A 22,472-nucleotide genomic window follows, 5' to 3' on the forward strand; every position below is an offset into this window, starting at 1 on the left:
TTTGCAGGTATTTAGTCATTTAACCACAGTATTGGTCAAACTGTAATTTTTGACCTGATGATGCTTCTGTAGAAAAAATCTGAAGGGATCAACAAAATTATTATAACTCATACTGAGAAAGACATGGATGTCTATGCTGATGGTGCTGGGAATGCCTGAACCAAAAGTTGTTCCAATCCGTTGAGCAGATGGTAAGAGATTTGAATTGATTAAATGTTACTGGAAAAAAATGTCTAGACAACGCAGATATCTATGCAAATGGAAATAAATTATACTAGGCCTGTCGTAATTATTACATAATCAGCTGATCGAAATGACTTGATCTGACTTCAATCATTTTGCATAATATTTAGAATCATGGTCATTCATCTGCATACAAACAGCTCGATGAAACTAACGGAAATGTTGTATTCCCATCAATATTTCCATGATATTTTTCACTGTTTGAAGTTTGAATCATCTTGTTAATCCATGTTCTTCTACTATGGTTCAATGCTACATCAGTGGAGAATTAGTGTCTCTAACCATTTGTCTTGAGGCACTTCACTTGTAGTATTTGATGGACATCTTTTCAATGAGCATCTGTTGACGTCTATTAATATCATGTGCTGTGTTCCAAATTACATACTTCAAGGACCTTAATTTGAAAATGCTACCAGCTGGTGGCCCCGCCCGTTCCTCTATGGAGCCAAGATGGCGACCGTTCAGGGTGGAAAGTGTCCAGCATTTCACACTTATTTTTTGGGGCGTTTTGAGTGCATTATCCTGGTACTTGTCGTGCACTGCATGTTTCTGTACTTGACAGTGTGAACACACTTATGCACACAAAATAGTGAGTGTTAGTGCACAAGTTTGCCATTTGGAACACAGCAATGGATTGAGTTGCAATTCCAAATATCACAAGCAATAAATGGCACTTCTTCATAAGGCGTATGTGAATTAATAAACTACGACTGGGTTCAAACTACAACAGTGGCAGAAAATTAAGAGAAAAAGACAAATAAATCATTAATCTCAATTATTATTATATTATTGTAATTATTACTAAATTTACCCTCTGTGGGATTAATAAAGTCTGATTTTATCTTAACCTATCTTGTTGGTAGGATAATTAATTGACGAGTAAATCTTCATAATAAGGATACCACTAATTCCAATTAGTTGTTAACACATAGCAATCGCAACTGAACTGATTACCCTTCTGTAAAGCACACTGCGAGCTTGACTGTGTCCTTTCACATTAGAGGTACACGCATATTAAGACAAAGGGATGATGTTGTTTAGTCAACAGCTGGAATGCATTTGATACATCAAGACCTTATAACAAGACAATATGAAGACAGAGTCTCGTGAGTCTAAATGAAGCTGAACAAACAGTCATTCACTGATAGAATGACAGTTTTAACTCATTTCTTTCTTTTGCTTCAGGCTCCACTGTTACCCCAAAGCGCTGTCATCATACCTCTCACATCTCATGAGATCAGATCTTAGGATGGATGATCCGCCATAGCCGTATAGGATCAACCTTCCACCTCCAAACAACAACACAGTACAAAGTTGTGACACCCACACAGATTAATTGAACCCCTGCAAACATATATTTAGCTGTTTCTGTTGCCACTTTGTGGGTGTTGGTCATCAAATGACATGTTTACATTAAGCATTATAATCCTCACGTGTAAGGGGAAAAAAAAACATCAGCCGACTGAAAAGGGTCCGGATTCCTCACATGGACAAAATAAGTCTGAATATGTCACTTCGTCAGACGACCCTGTTTGCATACTGTCTGGTAAGAGAAGTTGTGAAGATCAAAACTTGGCTCGTGATGTGAATACCAAAACTCTGGCTGAACCTGGGTCCAATTATCTCTGCTCCAGCAGCCAAGGGGAACTTTTCGACTCCCATCACTTATGGGGTTTGGGGTTATGAAGACACACTCGAAGCATACTTATCCTTCTCCTCATGTCTAACTGGGTGTCTACGTCCTTTGTCCCAGTTTTCAGACAAAGCATATTTTGTTTGCAAGATGTTCATCACCATCCTAGCCATGCAAGCTTTTTTTTTTTGTGTGTGTGTCGAGAATGAAATACTAGTACAGCCTCCAACTTTCTCTGCACAGAACAGGATTCAAGTCTGAAATGCACATATGGTACAAAAGAGAATTCTTTTCAATGCTCTTGCAAAGGCAACATCATTGTTGGACTGTAAAATAGATCTCTTTTCTCAGTGGTCCTATGCGAGAGAGTTTCATGAGTGCTTTTGTGTGCAGATGCTGATTTTACACAATGCAAAGCAGGCGTGCAGGCTATTTTTACTCCCTCGCCTCCCTTCCTCTCTTACATATCTGTCACACAACTCTGGCAGGAACGTGAAGCCAATCAGCTACTATCGGTCCATTTATAGTGTGACGTCAACTATTCACAGTAAAGCAGGACACACAAAAAAAATAAGCAAGAATGCTGGAACCAAATTAACTGCTGGAAACAATTACAAATGGTTTCCCACAAGCACAACTGCAGTATCCTTTTATCGTGAAACTTCCACCATAAAAGCAAAGATGCCCCGATGAAACAGTTATCTATGGGGAAATGTGAAACACAAAGTTATTGTTTTCCTCTTCGAGCACCACTGAACTTAATTATCAGAGTGGAAAATAACACTAAATCTGTTTTATCTGTTTTAGCCCACACACAATATTCTGTAGCACACGCTTTTAACTGCAGTTTTTTTTATGTCGTTGGTTAAATAAACCAACTGCACTCAAGCTGGATACTGCAGTTTTAAACAAGACCAATCAAAGGAAGAGCTATTGCACTAACAATGTAATATAACACAAGTATTAAAGTTGGGCAAGATTGTCTTGAGGTTAGAGTGTAGAATTACTGTCTGAGAGGTCACCTGTTATACTGAAAACAGAGCAATTGCCAAATCACTGCCAAGTGCTGCTTTGTGGCTAATCACAGCTGCACTCGGTCCGCTCAGCCTTGTGATTGGAGTGTCCAACTTGAAAAAATGCAAGCTGAAATTTCTGAGAGTGCTCAACACATTAAAAATAAAACCGTAGTGTGTCTGGCAATGAAGATTAAAAAAAATGGTAATGGAACTAAACAGCAGTGAAAGGAGAAACAAGCTTGTTCCCGTCGAGGCAAGTTGTTCGACCTCATAAAAAACTATTTTTTTTTTTAATACTAGTGTTCAAGCTAGTTGTCCTATCTCACTGTATGTGTGCACATCCAGCAGTCTGTTTGGACAGAAAGTAGAACTGGCAGTCGGGATTCTGGGTGGTTAAACTTCAGAGGATGTGGACGAGACAAATGGCCACGTCATGTACCGCAGTGGCATAAAGTCCCAGTGGTGAACATATGTTATATATATATAAGTTAATACTCTGTCTGCACTGTTGTTGGAGGACGGCCAAATTTCTCATCTGCTGTATTATAAACAGAGCTATGAACTTGCCCATAAAACATAAAACAGCTGGTCTTTCTAAAACAATAAAGGACACTATGACATTTCAAGTTTTTAACTGCCTCACACTTAACCACTGCTGTCATATCTTTACTGATACAACTAAAAAAAAAATCACAGACAATATCACTTGAATGTAAACTGACCATAGAATGTGCAGTAGTTGTGTCAACTTCAGTCACAATCTTTATGCAAAAGCAACACACAACATATTCCGGCTTCATGTTTAATATTCCAATGCTTAATGCTTACTTGTCTTTCATCCACTTGTCCTGAGATATAATTCAAAATGCTTCCCTGCAATCTATGTTTGTGTTTTTTAAATCATACTAAATTTTCCAACTGTCTAATCAGTGTTTGTGACTTCTCCATCGTTTGATGTTATAAATTCACTCTCCCTATGTGGCATGTTCAGATATGAAGTTGCCCTGATATGAACAACCAGAGCTGCAGGCTGCTTCCTCTTGTTGACAGGAAGCCCCGGAGTGCTCCCCCTCTCTTCCTGAAAAATCTGAGTGTAGACAGTAATTTATCTCATCTTAAAACAAGACACATAGGATTCAATGTGCATATACCCCTTCCAATTTTTTTTATTTCTAAAACAATAAAACAGGATGAGATATTAACAAAGAAATAAAATGTTATTTTTAGCAACTCAGAACATAAAACAAATCATCTGTCTGTAATGCAAATTCTGAAATTCAAAAAAGTTAAACTGTCCCTAAAAAAGTAAGATGTGCAAATACTCTCAATAACAGAACAAACTAATCCTTTAAAGTGACTATAAAACCCTTCCAGAAAAAAACACAAGTTTCCCATGTTTTCCACATTGACATGTATGATCCATGTTTACTACATGGAACATATGATAAAATGGGGAAAATATGTGGAAAAGTTTTCACATGGGAATCTACTTCCTCATCTACGGCCTCATACATCACACCATGAAAATGTTCCAAAACCACAAGTTTCACGTGCACAAGTGCATGTGGTCACATGTAATCACATGAGTTTTTGCACATGTGAAATTCATGTTTTTTCTGCAAAGGAAATCACTGCATTACACCTACAAAATATTACAGTGTATTTTATTTATTTGTTTAGAACAGTACTGACTTTCATGTAACCCAATGTGAAAAATTCAGCAGCAGATGCAGGGAAATGTTAAATAAAAAGTCATCTCAAATGAAATACAACCACGGCATATGAGCCATTCTCATCTACCTACACTTCAAATCTACAGAATTACATGATCAAAAGGTCAGAAGGATCTGGTTTCATCACAAAGTGTTATTTCCAATGAGTCACAACACAGAATTTTGAGAAGGTCTGACGCAAAAGTCGACCAAGCCTCGCCGTCACAATCTTGACCAACAATCAAAAAACTTCACTTACAATATTAGTGAATGGCAAATGAGTACTTTTTGAGTGTTTTTCTGCTTAAAATGTACTGTATGTCAGCTTTTTCATGACCAGTCTTCTTTTTTTTGTTCTGTTCTTTTGAGATTTTTTTTTTGGTGTTTGTGGACTTTGATCTGTTGGTTTTAATAACAGTCCCGACATCATTTATTATTTTATGGTCCCAGAACATTAAGAGACCTCACTAGGGCAGCTAACAATATATGACCTTATAGAAAATTCAGTCTCTTACCATAACAAGGGCAACTGATTGATGGAGTCCAAAAATAGATGCCTCTGTCTGTAGATATAGATGAGGGCCTGGGCGTGCAGCCAAAGGAAGTTCAGCTAATGAACCTAATAAGGAGGTAAAGAGTCCCAGTATGGTCAATCTGCACAGGTCACTGCATTTGGAGTGAAATCATAATATGTTGTTCATAATGTGCAATTCAATCTTGCCCTTTAAGACAATGGAACACTTTTGCAGACAGGAAGCTGGACTCAGGCAAACCTCCCTAAGTCCTCTTACCTACAGTTTGCCACAAGAAATATCTCTGCAGAGGCACGCTCTCGTCTCAGCTTCATTATCTGGCCAGAATCCCAACAGTAGAAACGTTTTTACAACCCACTGTGGCTAGAGGCCTGTTTCTTCAAAGGCAACTATTTTCCTTTGGAGGGCTTCAAAGTGGAGGCAGATGGAGGATCGGTGTGGGGTCTCTTTAGATCATATTTTTTTTTTATCGTAATCTCTTTTAGCTTCCCTTAGCTTTCCTTTCGTAGACAATCTGGTAACTTTTCACTAAATCTTCATATCCTAGATTAGTCCTCAACTGAGCCTGAAAGTCAAGCCGCTTTTCACTGCTGCTGACTGTATTGTATGCACGGTATACAGCAGAATAAGCAATTGTGCATCAAGATTATTTAAGCTATACTGAACTGATACAGGCTGTTAAATAGTGGAAAGTCCGAAATTTAAAAGCAGGTAGGGGTGTCTCTTCTTTATTGGATTTAAAATAACTAAAGATTCAAATTACTTTACATTATATTGTGCTAGTTATACATTTATAACATTTATATTTTTTTAAATGAAAAATTATTCAAATACACTGAATGTTTATGAGACATTTACTGTGTCATAACAAAGGAAAGATCACTTTTTAAAATTGAATTAAGGAAACATCTCTCAGGTTTCAAACACCCACTGCATTAAATGGAAACATTAGAGGCTAATCAATTTCCTCTTTTTGTATGGACTTCACCATCCAGTATTTACTGTACGTCATACCAAGAGCACAAACCCAATGGTGATGCGTGGTGACAGTGTCAGTGACATCACAACATCAATAGCTGGAAGCTCTGAGCTGTAAAGTGAGAACTCTTCCATTAAAATATGTTCATATGATGTTTGCCCAAGAAACCAAACTGAATTAAAGCCTTTTCATAAACGATCTAATCAAGACTAAACAATTATTACAGTAATACCACAGGTGAATATTGCTTTGAGATAGATATACTGCAGCATAATCAAAAATTATACCATACAAAGAGCACTTAACACACATCTTCACATGTTGTCCTTTGGCCTTTTTGTTCGAAACAATGGGACAACAGTACTGTCATGTAAAATGCGCCCTTTGTGTGATGGTGAATGTCATCTGCTACTTGATCACTATTGATCACCACTTTCTTTGGGCTGCAGTGAAGAAACAGATGGCTGGGACCTCCAACTGCTCACTCCTGGCCTCTTTCACAGGATACCAGCCCTAAACTCTGTCTATATACAACGTAAGAGAGAGATTAAAAAACCAAACAATCGGTATTTAAATGGTCTAGACTTGTATAGCGCTTTATCACCTTTTGGTCTCAAAGCGCTTTAACATGGTTTTCCCATTCACACACTAATGAGATCATGCAAGGTGCTGCCATCAGGAGCACATTCACACACTGATGGTACACCATCAGGAGCAACTTAGGGTTCAGTGTCTTGCTCAAGGACGCTTAGGCATGCGGACAGGAGGAGCTGGGGATCGAACCACCAACCTTTCAATTAGTGTGCAACCCACTCTACCGTCTGAGCCACAGCCTCCTATGAAACTTTAAATTCCAGTGTGCGTTTTGAAAGATGACTGATGCTGGTGGAGAATAGAGCAAGAGCAAGAGCAGGAGTGGCAGCTCAGTAACACTCAAGACACTTCTCAGGAGAGTGCTGAGTTTACCACATAGATCTTGCTTTTGAAAGGCTTCCATTGATGCGTAAAACAGCAAACAGCCTCTTAATGGGATTGTCTTTCAAATGAGAAGATAACAGCTCTCCACCTGACTGGGATGACCTGGGGCAGAAGTACTGAGTCAATAAAACACAAATGGGCCACTGACATGCTGCAGCCTGTGGAGACACTCAAACTGCAAATGTCTGACAGAATTGACTGACAGTTATAAAAAAAAAATAGGTTATTGACAAAGTGCTTCAAAGTGATGCATTTGATGGAGCCTGAAATATGGATACTAAGACTTATTAATTTACTTCCATTTGTAATAAATGCAAGTCATTCATAACACATTTCAAGTGGGTTTTTTTATGAGTAGATTAGGCATGTGTAAAGATGGGATGGCACTGATCTTGTGTTTTGAAGTCTTGTATAAATGTACCTTCACTCATGTTTGTATTGCACTTTCACTACATATATTTATATTGTACATATCTATATAGAAGTACATTTTGATTGGGTGACACAGGGATGCAGCTCTCTCATTCACAAGGATGAATTCAATACCAACATACATCTCTGTGATCAGTGTGCACTTTGTTGCACCATCCTAATTTGTAACATTGATCTGAGCTTTAGAAATGAAAGGTCACACTCTCCGGTCATGTGATGTGATCGTATGGAGTGATGCAACACTTCCGTGCATTGTTCACTCTAGTGAGTTTTTGATATCTGTGGGTCAATATGATGTCCAGTTCTTGTCAACTGTTAATAAGCTACAAGCGTATCTGATGTTGAACACAAACAAATAAGACTGAGACGCATGAGAGCACCACATAACTCACAAGATCAATTAAAGATGCATCTTCCCAGACACAGCAAAGAAAATATTGCTTACTGTGAGCAATCTTTAAGGTTTTATTTGTTTTTTGAAAAATACGTGAAAAATGTATTGAGATACCAGAAGCATTTATCTAAATCAAAACCACTAATGTATGGTCTTACTTTTTAATCATTCTTGTAAATCCAGCAATACCACCCAAATTCCAGAGAAAGACAAATCCAAGGGCATCCAAAGAACTGGACTGACATCACAGAAGAATACATGTTGTGTAGAAAATGTAACCCAGTGTTTTCTGGATCAGAAATGGAGCAAGGCTTTTCAGCCAAATGTTTCCACAATCCTTGACACAAAAAACAAGCATGCAGACACTATGCAGTGTTGAGATGTTTGATATATCTCTTTCAAAATGATGGAAAGAGAGAACTTTTTATTTATCTGCCTAAAGCTCCAACTGGCTTCGAGGTTTTATTAGACAATATTTCTGTCTCTAAGCAGAAAAGACAGCGATAGAATGAAATATATTCTGCTGCTTTACAAACTGGTTTATTATAAAACCAGTTTGTGTCATTGCATTGATTCCTGTTGTTCTGGGTTGTGTACCCTCATGGTTGAAATGCACTTATTGTAAGTCGCTTTGGATAAAAGTGTCAGCTAAATGAAATGTAATGTAATGTAATGTAATTGCCTGATATCAAAAGTCAGTGATAAACACATACCTTGTTTTGTGAAACGCAGCTTTTTCTGAGAAGAGAATCTACAACATGAGACATATTTAGCCATGCTAGCACTATTTACCCAGAAGATTAATCCAAATGATTTTGGTAATCGCCTGGCATTTATTCTAGCACCACCATTAGGTCCGCATTTATTGATTTGAGTGAAATGAAACAACTATTGGATTAGTTGCCATAAGATTAAGCACAAACATTCATACCCCTCAGTATGAAATGGAACCATTTTGGTGATCCTTAACTGACTGGAAACCCTGTGCACATTGAGGATGCATAAAACCAATGCAGGGCCTCTTTTGGTATGGAATATCACAAGGGAAAATTAGATTTTTATCGCTGGCCTAAACATGACTAAGCCTTCACTGTCTAAGCTGCTCATCTCTGCAAAACAGACTGTCTCATACATTTAAAAAGAAATTAGGCAAAATAATAAATCCAGCCAATTAAGCACATCCTTTTACATCATTATTACACACAATTAAGTTGTGAGGTTTTGCTTATGAGGCAACTTGGCAATTCCCTCCAAATATAGGCTGTCCGACCATGTTGAAAATCACATGTTTACTGTTGTTCTGAGTGGCCACACTGGAAGGTGGAATGAAAAAAAGACCATTATAGAGAGGTGGGGGGAGAATAATGTGTTACTCTTCCATTAAAACCACACAGCTGTCCAATCATGGTGTGAAGAGGGTAAATGTTGGATCATTGAAAGTTATTGATATTAGGGAAACACAGACTCCTGCTATTGAAGTCAGAAAGTAGAAGGGGCAGGATGTTTTCGATGCAATCCGAACCATCCAACATGCTGTTCGGACAGACTTTGGACCTTGTTTGAGGTTTTTGGTGTTGAGAGAAGTTAAAAAAAGAAAGAAAGACATTACAGAATGCCTTTAGAATTGTGAGTTAAATGGCACATTTTTAAACTCGACCTCAGGAACAGCCTAGAAAACTAAATTTAACAACACTAATAAGAAACCCATCTTCTGCCAGCATCAATGCGATTAATAAGGTTCGAAAAGATTACGTAAAAAACACATACAAGCCAACAAATGATGGGACTAAGAATTGATGACAGAAAGAGATTCATATTTTAGTTTCATGTAGACATTTTGATGGATCAAATGTTTTATATTAAGTGGAAAGAAAATATATCAATAAGTCCCTTCCAACTATATTTCAAAATCTGCAACAATTTATTTAAATTAGAGAAATAATCCATTTCATCTGCTTCAGGCCATTTACCATCCACTGAATCCACAAGATGAGGCAAATATTTTCACAGCAGCAAAGGGAAATCAACTTAATGTCACAGTAAACAGGTATCAAAACTAACATATTGTCAATATAATTTCCTAATACTATTTAAACAGACTATACTAAACATAATGTTAAATCTGAAAATGATTTAATTAAATTCATTTGTAGCTATTTGAAAGATTGTGAAAATAATTTCTATGTTGCATTTCTGGAGAAAATATAAATTGAGTATAGCCCGAATAATCAATTTGCTAAGCCCCTCCCACTCATGCTCTTCATTCTCACACAGACTATATGCAATTTACAAACATAAACTGTACTTTGATATTTGTTTACGCAAAGTGGTGTTGTGGAGGGTCAATCAATATTTCATTACTTTTCATTCATAGTGAATATTTGAGTTATGAGGAAACAGCAATTTAATTGGCAGTCCTCCAGAAAGATCAGAGGTCAAGGTCAGCTACAGAGCTGTGCTTCGAAAGCAGGTTGGTATACACCGCTTTGCTGAAGCACCCTTCAGAAAAGTGAAGGCAGCCTTAGTTTTGACACAGGTTTGAACCCTGATTCAGCAGATTAAATTCAGATGTCTAACCATAAACCACCGTATTGTGTGTCTCCTGCCTGTGGACTAAATATGCACAAGATGAGGAAATATGATTGAGAATGATTTAAAAGCAAAACTATGGCATTAATTTGGCTAAATGGAGACTTTGCATGCAAAGTTTATATGCTGTACCACACACTCTACTAAACAAAAGCTATTTTGAAGGGGGTTATCCAAATCATCTCCTGTTTCACTATTTTATCCCTCATCCACTGTCCTCTCTGTGTCTAATGCTACATAAATAAACAACCCGTGCACAAACATAATATTGTCGTTTGCGACACAAAAGGGAAAGGAAAGACCTATAGGGAACTAAAGGACAGCAGTTGCAGAGTAATGCAAAGAACAACATCGGACTTAACAACATAAGACCAACCGAGACAATACCACCAACAAACAAACTCTAGAAAACAACAGAAGGCACAAGCCGTATATGTCGACCACAGATTACTCATTATCCCGTGAGCACTATCCATGTCTGGGTCTTGAGTTACAACCGGCACAATGCCCTCTGTGCTCCTCTGGGAATCCAGAGGGCCTCGGATCAGGTTCACTCTGTTCCTTTACTGGCACAGCCCAAGGAGACCGAAGCAGATTTAACCACGTGAGGTAAATCTCCCCCATTGTTGTTCTTTGTCTTTCTTTAAGCCATTCTCTGTCATTTGTGGACAGATGTGCAACCTTCAATTTCGCAAGTGCTCAAATCACAACATAATTAGCTGCAGGTTTTGTTTTTTTACATGTAAAACAATAAACTACCACCCTGGACTGAATGACCATGTGACTCTTGCTTCTTCCTTATTTATAAATGCACATGAAGGAAATAAGTTGAATGGGAAGTTATGAGAAACAGGGACAGGGGCAGATGAACACAAAATCCCTGCCTCCTGGTGCTCTGCATGCATACAGCAAGATCACGTAAGGCTCTCTGGAAAATCTGGTTTCAATACTTTTCTTCCTGTGAAGGCAGGAAATACACGTCATTTCTGCAGGCAATTAACAAAGAACCAGTGTGAGAATTGACCTACGAGTGGCTTTCTTGAGATCGGGAGTCCAACACTGCTAATTGAATTAGAGACAGAAAGGGGACAGAGGGAGCGTGAAAGGGCATAAAGTTAAGACCAGGGTGAGGAGGATGTGTGCACAGCCATGGAAGAGGGAGTATTTTCATAGCATCCAGCCAGCAGGCAGCCGAACAAAAAAAGTAAAGGCAGCATTCAGTGGTACAGACTGTTGGGTAAGCTGCTGGAGGGACTGAGGATCAAGCTATTTAATACACAGCTGAAACACATCCTGCTCTGTCCTGGCCTCGGGTGACGTTTCTCTGAGGCTGCAGCTCAGTTCCAGCTGCAGGAGCACAACATTCATCAATCTTTGCTGCTCTTGAAAAATCCCTTAATGTCTAGGGAGGTTTTTTTCTGCAATAAGAGCGCATGGACTGTCTACACTGGATGATCTGAGATGAACAAAGGCCCACTTGGTGTACTGCTCCTGTCAAATACTGTGTACAACTACTTGCAATAAAGAGTGCCTCTAAAGAAATTTGAAATTCTTTTGTTTTTGGTCAACCAAGGTTTATCTCAGTGATAAAGTTGATGTGACTAAAGTGTTAGCAAACAGCTGCCTCGCAGAAAACCACTTTAGTAGCCATTCGGAGCTTTGTCACTTTCCGTTTAGCAATGTTTTTGTCTCTAATAACTCCTGATGGAAATAATGATCTCTTTACAAGGGTGGATCAGAAACTTCTCCTGTTGCGAGGGAATGTTGGACAGCACTGTGACATGCACGGAGCACAGAGAAACTATAACGTTCGTGAGTGAGTACTTTCACACATTCTTTTGTTAGAAGTGGTCCTGGTGGGTCTGCAATTCTTTACGCCCATGAAACTTTTATTATTGGGAACAGAAAGAAGCAGCAGAGAGCCAAATCCCTGTCCGGTGAGTAGAGTTGGTACGGAGCGACGATTGTGTTGTTGTTAACGAGAAACTTGTGCATTTTCAATGTTGGAGAACCGAAGTGCCATTGCGTCACATTGCAGCTCATTTGCACTGAATGTTTTTCCTCAAAGCATCACAGTAAAACTCGGTGTCAAGATTGTGACCCTGGGGGACAGATTCAGAGTGCACAACTTTGAGAATGTCTAAGAAAAGCCACCTGACCCGAGGCGCCCTTTTCAGTGTTGGACAGTGACGCTTTGGCCCTTGGAAACACAAATTTCACTTCAAACACCTCTCTAGGCTTATTGCCTTATTACCAGAGGCTTTCCTGAAGCATTTTAAGGGTCTCCGTTACTGATTTCCAGAATTTTATACAAAATTTGATGTGACCTCTGGTCATGTATACGGAAATGTCACAGACACACCCGAGCAGTGCTTACAAAACGATGCATAAGTCGCTGTCTGTCTGCCCCAATAGCAGCAACGCTGCTGTCCTCTCACTAGTTGTTTACTGTTAGCCAGCGAGCCATTAGCCTGCACACTGCAGCTAACAAGTGCTACGTAAAACAAGTCAGAACCACCAAAATGGCCAGATCCATGCTCTACTGAAAAGCATAAACACAGGGAAAGAAAGTATGCGACAGAGTTGTAGTGTCAGGTGGACAAGGGCAGCCTCCTGTTTGTTGACATACATGTATTACCTTCATGCGGAGTACAGCAGCCGCAGAGGAAAGCCATGGGAACGTCCTATTTTGGAAAACAACCGCATTAAAGCAACAATCTCTGGAAAACGATAAGGATGGTGGGAGAGTGAGCTGTCATTTATTTTACTTAAAGCGTCTGAGAGTAAAACAATAAAGTAGAGCATAGTGCTACACAGCCACGTCAAAAACTCCTTTTCCAAAAGCCTTAAAACACAACAGTCACCTTACCAACAATTTATTTTCTTCCTCTCAGTTGTGACAGTACAGGTTACATTACAATGAATGCCAAGCTTGTAGCAATGCTGCGATGTGGTACACTCCACTTTGGGCAAACACTGGGTGGGCCACCAATACAACCAGTGAGATGTGAGTATTGTTACTTGATATTAATGAACTGAGACTGATCTCACGAAGGGAGAGATCTAAGTCATTGCAAAAGTAAGCTGAGCTCTTGATACTGCATGTCTGATCAGTGATATTTAACAGCTGCACGTCTGCAGTTGTCTCGAAAGCTGCCGACTAAAACCTCCTCTAATCTTAGATTAGAGATATAAGAGATTATTAATAACAAATATATTGCTTTTTTTCCCCCCTGCTTTGTCCCTCAGGGTTAATTTCTGCTATTTGAAAAGTGATATATCTACACCCTCAATTGTAATTTACGTGTGTCAGTAGAAAGAATAAGCAGAAACCCCGCCGGGCTTAAAATGTATCCAGGTTTTAAATAGTTTCTTAACCTTATGTTATCCCTTTAACCGGTGACATAATGTCTAGGCCACAAATCAGATACAGAGACAAGCATTTAGATTCAAAATTTCAATATACTTCAGCCAGGAGCCTGTAGAGACCCTGGACCTTTGGCCCCTGACTGGAATGTGTTTGCACGAACGCTGCATAGTGGAAACAAGTAAGACTGACACTGGATAACTGAGGCTGAAACCTGTGTCAATATATAGGTACTTGAGAATTGTAATTATAATAACAAAAAAATCGTTATTGATAAGGACCCTGCAAATTAGGACATACATTTTTTTTTTTGCCAAATGTATACCGAGTGGGAAAATTAACACTTCACACTCACTGGTGAACCAACTATGTAAGTTAATGGGTACGTTGTTATGAACATATCTTTTCTACTTACTAATTAACATATATGCAGTAACAGATATGCCAATAATAAGCTAAAATACTAGATAGTAAAGATAGTAATACTAAACTAGCCATTTTTGGACATTCAAAACATTTACTATAATAAAAACCAAGAGAGTGATAAAAATAACTGAAAGAATTGATGCCATTTGATCCCTAACTTTATCTCAGTATTAATGAAAGCGCAGTTACATATCTATGTGGTTCATGCACTGCATAAAAAAAGGGGAATATATCTGAGAGGAGGTTATCAATCACACTCAAGGTTCCCTACACAATTTTAAACAAACCATGAAGACGAAAGATTTCAATGTTTTCTTTGGCAGACACAAGAGCATCCCCCATGTAGACGGCTGAAGGTTTGGCAGCCAACTATCTTTCTCTCTCTTTCTCACTCTCAGTGAGTGTATAATGCGTGTTCCTCCTTTATGAGTGCTTTCCAATATTAAACGCGAAGATTTGTTTAAAAATGCTAACCCAGAAAATCTGCAAAAAATGTTTTTCCCCTGATGGTATCCGGTTTCTGCTTTGGCTTCTCTGTTAATAGAGAAAAGCTTAAAAGCTGATGATATAGCACTTTAGCCCACGCTGAAGAAGCCTGGGTCTGGAAAATCTAACGTCTGCTCGTCCCTCTGACTAAACGATTCGGCACTTGAATATGCAGCATGTACCTCCTCGCTGGGATGAGGTCAGGTACTCTGTCAGTGCGGCTGCTTGCAATTAATTACTGACTGCACTGAATGCTCTATGCTGCTTGGGCAATGTTGTGTTTATCCCAGCCAGATTTAGAAGACAGAAAAAAATATCCAGGTATGTGCAACCATGACCAAGTTTCCGGGCATCAACTGTGAGAACACCAGGATCTTTGAGTCTGAGACCTCAGAACTGCACCGAAAATCACAGCCGCTTCTGTCATCACGGTGGCGTTATATGCAGATGCAGACATTTTGCCTGTAACCAAAGCTGAAACTAGAGCTTCACTGTCTCAGAGCCCCCTGTCACTGCACCCTCACGTTACACATGACACAGTTACCCCACGTGCTGACCCCCTGTGACCTCAGCCTGTCAGGGGTTCAATGCCCTGAGTGGAAAAGCTGACTAGTTTGGATCTAGTATCTGATTACTTCCAGAGGTGAGCTATGGGGACGAGAAGTGCGCCCTGTATGAGGGTAGCAAAATTAAATCTCAAGACTTGACTTGTATTGCAACAAGCTTTTGAATCTGACTGGCAGCCACGTAGTGTTTGTGGTTTAAGGCTTGGCCAATACAACATAACAAACCCAGTGCTGCGTGACTTCCTAAAGCTGGTATAACCACGAGCGTCAGGGTGGGTGAACCTGACCCTGAAATGACTCTGTCTTAAGAGAATAAACTCTTTCTTTGAATTACAGTTGCTTTGGGCCTAACTATGCCTTACCTGTGCTGAAATACCCTGAGGATTACACTGAGCCAGCTAAAGACTGAGTTTATATGCAAGAGATTGACTGTTAGTAGTGGGATCTTATGCTGAGAGCACTCACTCATGTCCTAATGCTCTCCACCTAAAGAGGAAGGACATCGATTTACAAAGAACTCCACAGATTTACCCCCGAAGTAGGCAGGCATAAATTATGAGTGTATATACAGTAAGAGTCTGTCCGCCTTATTAAAGTACCTCACTCAGGTCCTATATATGACTGAATGCTTCATAGATCTCGTCCCTAATCCCCCCACAACCACTAACTGAGAATGGCTGTGGTGGTTTCGAGCTGTTACTCACCTCGTAGAGCCGTGGCCGGTTTGGCAGGGACATGACAAAGAGCTGGATGGCCATGTTGATGTAAGCCGAGCGGTAGGAGCTGATCTTCTGGTGACCCTGCACCAGTTTAAAGAGCTCCAGACACATCAGGCCTGCCACGGCGGTTGTTGTGGTCGCTATGGCGGGGATGATGCTTCCAGCAATGAGCTTACTCTGTAAAGGATACAGTGGACATTACTTTAAAATTTTACTGCAGATCATGTAGGGGTGGGCACGTAAATATTTTGGTTCAATAAAATATATATATCAACTTCCTGGTTGATATATTTATGTTAACAACTGTTTTGTAAAAATCCCATACTGTTTAGCAGGGTTAAATGGTGATTAAAGGGCAAAGTTATTCCCAAACGAGAGGCAACATGTGGAAATCTCGCTACAAATACACAAGGCTACCTATCTTTTGTCTCCCCTCACTCAGTAATCCCCCTCCCGCCACCCTCCATCTGTCTTGGCTGTGTGTCTGCAGCAGCGGCTGGTACAAGGCCTGGCTCAGGTGTCACCTCCCAGGCGACAGGTAAAGTGCTGTGATTAGTTCTGCTCCAGGAACAATAGGTGAGGAGGCTGTTTCTGTGGCTTTAGGGCAGGTGTTTGCAGCGCCAACTAAAAACATGACCCCAAGTGAGGGGGAGCAGTCTGCGGTTCTGTCTTTTTTCTAATCTATACCGCCGCTCAACTCAGCTTCATCCCTCTGATTTTCCTCTATATACTTTACTGTTCACTGAGATTTGATTAGATGATGCACCTGGTGGCGATCCGCTGCAGGGATGTCATAGTTCTCTGCTCTCAGGTTTGATGCAGCAACAATGTAGTCCATGTGGAAGTTACTGTCGTCATCCTATGTCATGTTGAGAAGTGAAAGACACATTAGTTTTGTATAATGTTCAAGGCAAATATATAACTACAAAGAAAAATGTTAGTTTTAAAACTCCACACTACAGATGAACAACATTCAAAATTTCTGAAACATGACGCTATGGGATGCCAATGCCAGATGACCCCCAGTGATGTGATGCTGTTCGCCCTCTTTGAGCTTTGTCTGCTTTGTTTTTGTGTCACTTTTATTACTCTAATAGATGACTTGGTCACCCTATCAGAATGCGGTAGAAATCAGATTTCTGTTGTGATCAACGTGGCCAGTGAGGTCATGTTCTGCTGGTGTGGCTCTACAAAGGCTAGGAAGGCAACTGTCACTCCGGGATGGCTGTAGGGGCTGTGAGGAAGCTCCAAGCGGGCAACCTGATGCCTTTGAAACCCTCCTACACACATTCCATCTATCCACAGCTTGACCAGGGCACGTAGGGATAAAAATGAAGAGAAGGGGGTTTGTGATCTCCGTCCTATTCAAGATGACATTTGATATGTACCTGACTTACCTCATACACCTTCATTACTGCGTCTCCTGAGCGACTGAATGCTTTACCAGAACCTCATCCGGCTGCCTTTGAAAGTCATTTATCTTCTCCAAATTCCTCTAATAACCACTTTTGCAACACAGCAACTGCATCCTTTCTGACTTAAAGCCTTTTGTTGAGCCAGGGTACACTATGGTTTTCTTCCAGTGGTTGCCATGGTTTAACTAACGACCTTGCAGCCATTGCTTCTTGTAACCATTTCCATATTAGAGGTTTCAAAGAGGCCTTGTTGCACCCAGCCTCCATGTAGGTAAAGAAAGGGTTTATTTAAAGGTGACAAATATAATTGTTCTCGTCTTTTTTCAATGTTTCCAGAGAAACCGAGGAACTCACTGAACTGTCAGTAGCTCAAGAGGTTTATGGAATAGGTCAGACTCAGAGGACAACATTTTTCTACCAGAATTAATTTGGTATAACTTAAAATCCTTCTACAATTACTTTATATATATCTAAAAAAAAAAAAACAGTTTGTATTTATTGAATTTGTTTAATGTTTTACTTAGCTTAAGAAATGTATTTTACTGTTATGATCCCCAAACATATCCACTTTGTTAAGATGTGGATGCTACAAATTAATGTCTATACACCGCTAGAAAAACGGACTATGATTTGACCATAAGTTGTATGAAGTCTTGAAGGATTTAGATTTGCGTTTGTTTCAGGTGAAAGGAGGGCTCTCCAGGTCAGCAGGGTGTATGGCTTGATATGTATTCAATTCTGCAGACTGTTTGCTCAATAAACAACAATTAATAACAACACTTTTATCACAGCTGATCTGATTGGCTTATTAAACTTGTGTTCAAAATTGATTTTCATGATGCACAATTCAATTCCTAAAACAATCTTGACACCTTTATTTAAAAGGCATCACCCTGTTGAATCTAACTGATAAAATCTTTGGCAAGGTGCTGCAAATTCTTTTTTTCAATTACATATAATTCCCCAAAATCCACCCTGGCTGTACACCAACTTTTTATGAGTTATTTATATTGGACACTTAAAGCTAGATGACAGGAAAGGAGGGAGAGAGATGTAAAAACAGTCCCTGATTGGACTCAAACCAAGCACTTTGTGGTTTGTAGCTGGCATCTTGACGGTAAGTTAAGGTGGCACCCCTTTGGACTTTTTACTTCCTTGCAAATAATCAGTGTCATGAAAATTGGCTTGTCTCATATGAATGTGTTTTGTGGCCATGTTGTCCAAAGGGTCACTTACAGTCATGTGAAGTGTTGATGATATTGACATCAAAAAAGAGAACACCTGTTTCTTTTTTTTCAAGTTGTGACTGACTGAGATAAAACAGTTGTTTGGGATATTATTTGAGAATTTATTTGGGAATTTGGGAGTATATCTAGTCAACACCTAACTTTCTAGAAAAGATTAACCTTTAGATGTTAACCAAGCGCTAAACCTGATGTAATGTCCAGACAGAGTGATTGTTGAAGTTGAAGAAACATAGTGTGAAGGAACACGAGCAGAGAATGTGGCAGTGGCTAGATGCACAATGGATGTGTTATAGAGGGTAATCTGAGCTTCAGAGTTCAGAGTGTTCAACTTCAAAGACCTTGTTTGACACGGTTGCAGGCAGTGTGTCTCTGTCCCAAGTTGCTTACTGCACTGTATTTCACCAGAAGTGTGCAGACAGAGTTCTCACATAGAAAAATATCTGTTCCGTGTAAGGTGACTGACTGAACAGTTATTTTTACTATTTCTGAAAAATAGGAAGGACACCTCTAAAATATTGCACCAAGGCACTGTGTGTGAACACACAATACAAGACAGCTCTGTTTCATGAGTGTATTGAGGACCAGCTCAGATTCAGGTCACTGAGGACCCAAAGATGGGGAACAAAAAGACATATTCTGAAAGCATCTATCTGATCTGAGTGTTGCTCCCTGCTAAGCCTCAGTCGCCACTCTGTCACTGTCTGCAGCTTCTGCAGAGTGTGCAGCAGAGGTGTCATTGTACTCTTGCCCTACCTTCTCAAAGTCGATGGGGTACATCTGAGTGGAGCATTTCAGAATGGGTGAGGCCAACTTTCCTTTCAGCTCCTGGAATCCGTCTATTCCTGTGGCAAAGACACAGAGAAAGTAAAGATGAAACATGTTGGAAATAAGTGAGGTCATAACATAAAATACCAGAAAGTTAAGCCAACTCACCAGCATCATTACTTTCCTTTTTTTTCTCTTCCTCCATCTCCTCGTCAGTAAGATGAATCTTCACAGAGGACTTGGGGGTGAAAGTTGGTACATGGACTCTCTCTAAGATGTTTCTGATCGAGGTGCAGTCTCTTGTCCCATTGATGCCATAGATTTGCCCGTAGAGGTTAGCTGCTGCCACCACATACTCCACATGGGTAGTCTAAAACACAGTATCCAAATATAAAATCATACAGTTTTCTCAGGACAAAATAATACAGCGTTTGAAAAATGGATTAAACTTGAAAAATAAAAATGGTTGGTTTAAAATGAATCCTGAATTAAGTCCTTACAGTAAACTACAAAAAAGAAATTATTAAAAAATAATTATAAAACCATAAAAAAGACAATATGAAAGGTAGAGAATTAAGGCCAAATTACTTTTCCGTAAAAGAACAGGTAGCTGTAACAATAGTTTTCTATGCACACATAAACACACACGTGCATTGTGTCAGTCATTGCTTCCTAATGTCCAACAGCAATCCATTTAAAAAAAAAAAATAACTTCTCCGCAATTAAGTACAAAGCTGCTTTCAATTCACTGATAATTGAAGGCAGTGACAAGACTCATAATAAATGGGTCGAACCATCTTAGATGGATAGAAGCGTCATCTGAAATGTTGACAATATACTGCAAACATTGGTTTGTTTGTTTTTCTGGCACACAATATCTACTGAATCACATAAATAACATTCATTTGGCCATATTTGAACTGAACTGTAGCCTGTATTTTTTTTTTTAGGTTATTTAGAGTCCGCAGTGGCTAGTTTCATAAAAAATTGTTTGTATTAATATCCTACTACATACCTACTGTATATCTGATCTCCAACTACAATGTCAAGTTTCCCAAATGCTCTCCTTAAAAGATTTTAACAACAAATCACATTTCACACAAATTGAAGGGGAAAAGAAAACTGAAGGGGGGAGAAAGAAACAGAACATTACGCTTCCTTTAGTGATGAGTTTTACGCTGCGCAAATTTAAACTATTGCAAGCTTATTGTCCCTTTTATATCTCTATTGTTACACAGTATGCAGAAAACTACTTGCTTGGTTATCAGGGATGTAAATGTGTGTGGATAAGATTATTATCTGTCTTTTATTGTCCATATACATCTGCAGCTTAGATAAGAATCAGTGATACAGTCAGCGTGAGGAAGAGCCACAATCAGAGCAGATAAAGAAAGAAAAATAAATTCAAACATTTTACATACTGGGGATGAATCGTGATTTTCGAATTTCAGAATAGTCATTTAAAGATAAAAAAAAAAAAAAAAATCAAATAGCTTGCGCAACTATTTTCAACTATTTGGTACTTTTATGTCATTCCCATCTTCTGCGTGTATGTTAGGATTGCTACGGCATGAGGCATAGAGCCAGACTCTACTCACATTGTTAGGGTCAAAGGTCAGTGGGTGAGGGCATCTCTTGGATCCAGACCAAAAGGGTAGACCAGTAGTGGTCACCTAAAGAAAGGCAGAAACAAATGTCTTTTCCACAATGATCGAGAACTGTAAAATCATTGGAGGAACCTAGTTTCTCTTTATACTCTTTATCATATATCATATTCATCAAACTGCTATCCCAGTGCATCAGTAAGTTAACTTATAAAACCTCGCTTGGTCATTTAGTCTTCTGACACAGGAGGCCTACAACCTTCCTGTGGCACAGCCAGACTAATATTGTTATCAGTTGTGTGTTGACTACACAATTTGTGTGTCTGATAAAAGAACAAAGGGGTCTGAGAGCTTTGATGTTGACAAATGGTCCATATGGTGAGAAAGAGAGAGTCTCCTACTGGTGGTGCCAGTTCTCACTGCAGGGGTGCTTTCTATGGCAGCCAAAAGGCATCAACAAGAGAATGAGGCTTCACATGGCTTAGAGGCAGAACAGAACAACAACAATGATCTGATCTTAAAAAGAAAAGATAACATAGAATTTAAGAACTTATATGGTGCTCTTAAGGCACTCCTAATGTCCTCCTGTTTCTCCCTGAATGTGTCACAAATGGGTATTTGTGAGTAACAAAATGTTAAGGTAAATACAAAATCTGGATTACAGTGCCAGCTGTAAATAGCAGTAACTTGTATTCTTGATTATAAATGCAGTCACGAAAAACAATATCATTTTTTGCTTCCATTTACTATTCCTTTGTAAAAAAAATATTTAAACTTGACATGTGATGTGGGGAATGAAGAATAGAACTGTCCTGATTTAAATCAATATATTCTTTAACTCTTATTAAAATAATTGATTTCATAATTAAATAATCATTTAGTCAATAAAATGTAAAAAAAACAAGAGAATAAAGAGGAATCAAATTATGTCAGCCACAAATTTTGTCTTAGAAGTTGTTATATATTCTGACTATTAAATTTTTTTTACTGAACAGACAACTTTATAATACAGAAGATTTGATTAAAAATATATATCTTCAATTAACTGACTGTATATTTACTACTTTCAGTAATTTTCTTGAGTCCTAATTCTCACTTTTTATAATACATGTGGATGAAGAAAAATGCAACAGAAACACAAAGATAATGTGTTTTTTCCCACAGTGTGAGGCCTTTAAATCTCTTGTCATTTTACAGTACATCCATATCCTTCACTGACCTGTCACTTCCTGCAATGTCTAGTTTTACAAGAAGACTTGAGCTTTGTGTGGAGACTCAGATCCATGTAAAATGAAGATGAACCTACATTATATTTGGTTAAAATGGAACCAAAATCCACTGTGCCATGTGTCAAAGTTTAAACACTCA

The 22,472-nt window shown here is 39.0% G+C and overlaps 1 protein-coding gene across 1 annotated transcript in view; it reads right to left on the minus strand.

Annotated features, from left to right (window-relative positions):
• uba7 (ubiquitin-like modifier activating enzyme 7) overlaps positions 1-22,472 on the minus strand; it is a 37,189-nt gene that overhangs the window by 5,196 nt on the left and 9,521 nt on the right. The window contains exons 17-21 of the mRNA XM_069144852.1: positions 21,099-21,173; positions 19,669-19,870; positions 19,489-19,577; positions 16,840-16,932; positions 16,059-16,250 (exon numbers count right to left, since the gene is read on the minus strand). Of these exons, the coding sequence (XP_069000953.1) occupies positions 16,059-16,250; positions 16,840-16,932; positions 19,489-19,577; positions 19,669-19,870; positions 21,099-21,173 (651 nt within the window). The remainder of the gene's footprint in view (positions 1-16,058; positions 16,251-16,839; positions 16,933-19,488; positions 19,578-19,668; positions 19,871-21,098; positions 21,174-22,472) is intronic.

This window comes from Embiotoca jacksoni, unplaced genomic scaffold (genome assembly GCF_022577435.1).
Source record: "Embiotoca jacksoni isolate LCO1_2020_lvr unplaced genomic scaffold, fEmbJac1.0.p SCAF_1, whole genome shotgun sequence".
In the NCBI taxonomy this organism is placed as follows: Eukaryota; Metazoa; Chordata; class Actinopteri; family Embiotocidae; genus Embiotoca; species Embiotoca jacksoni.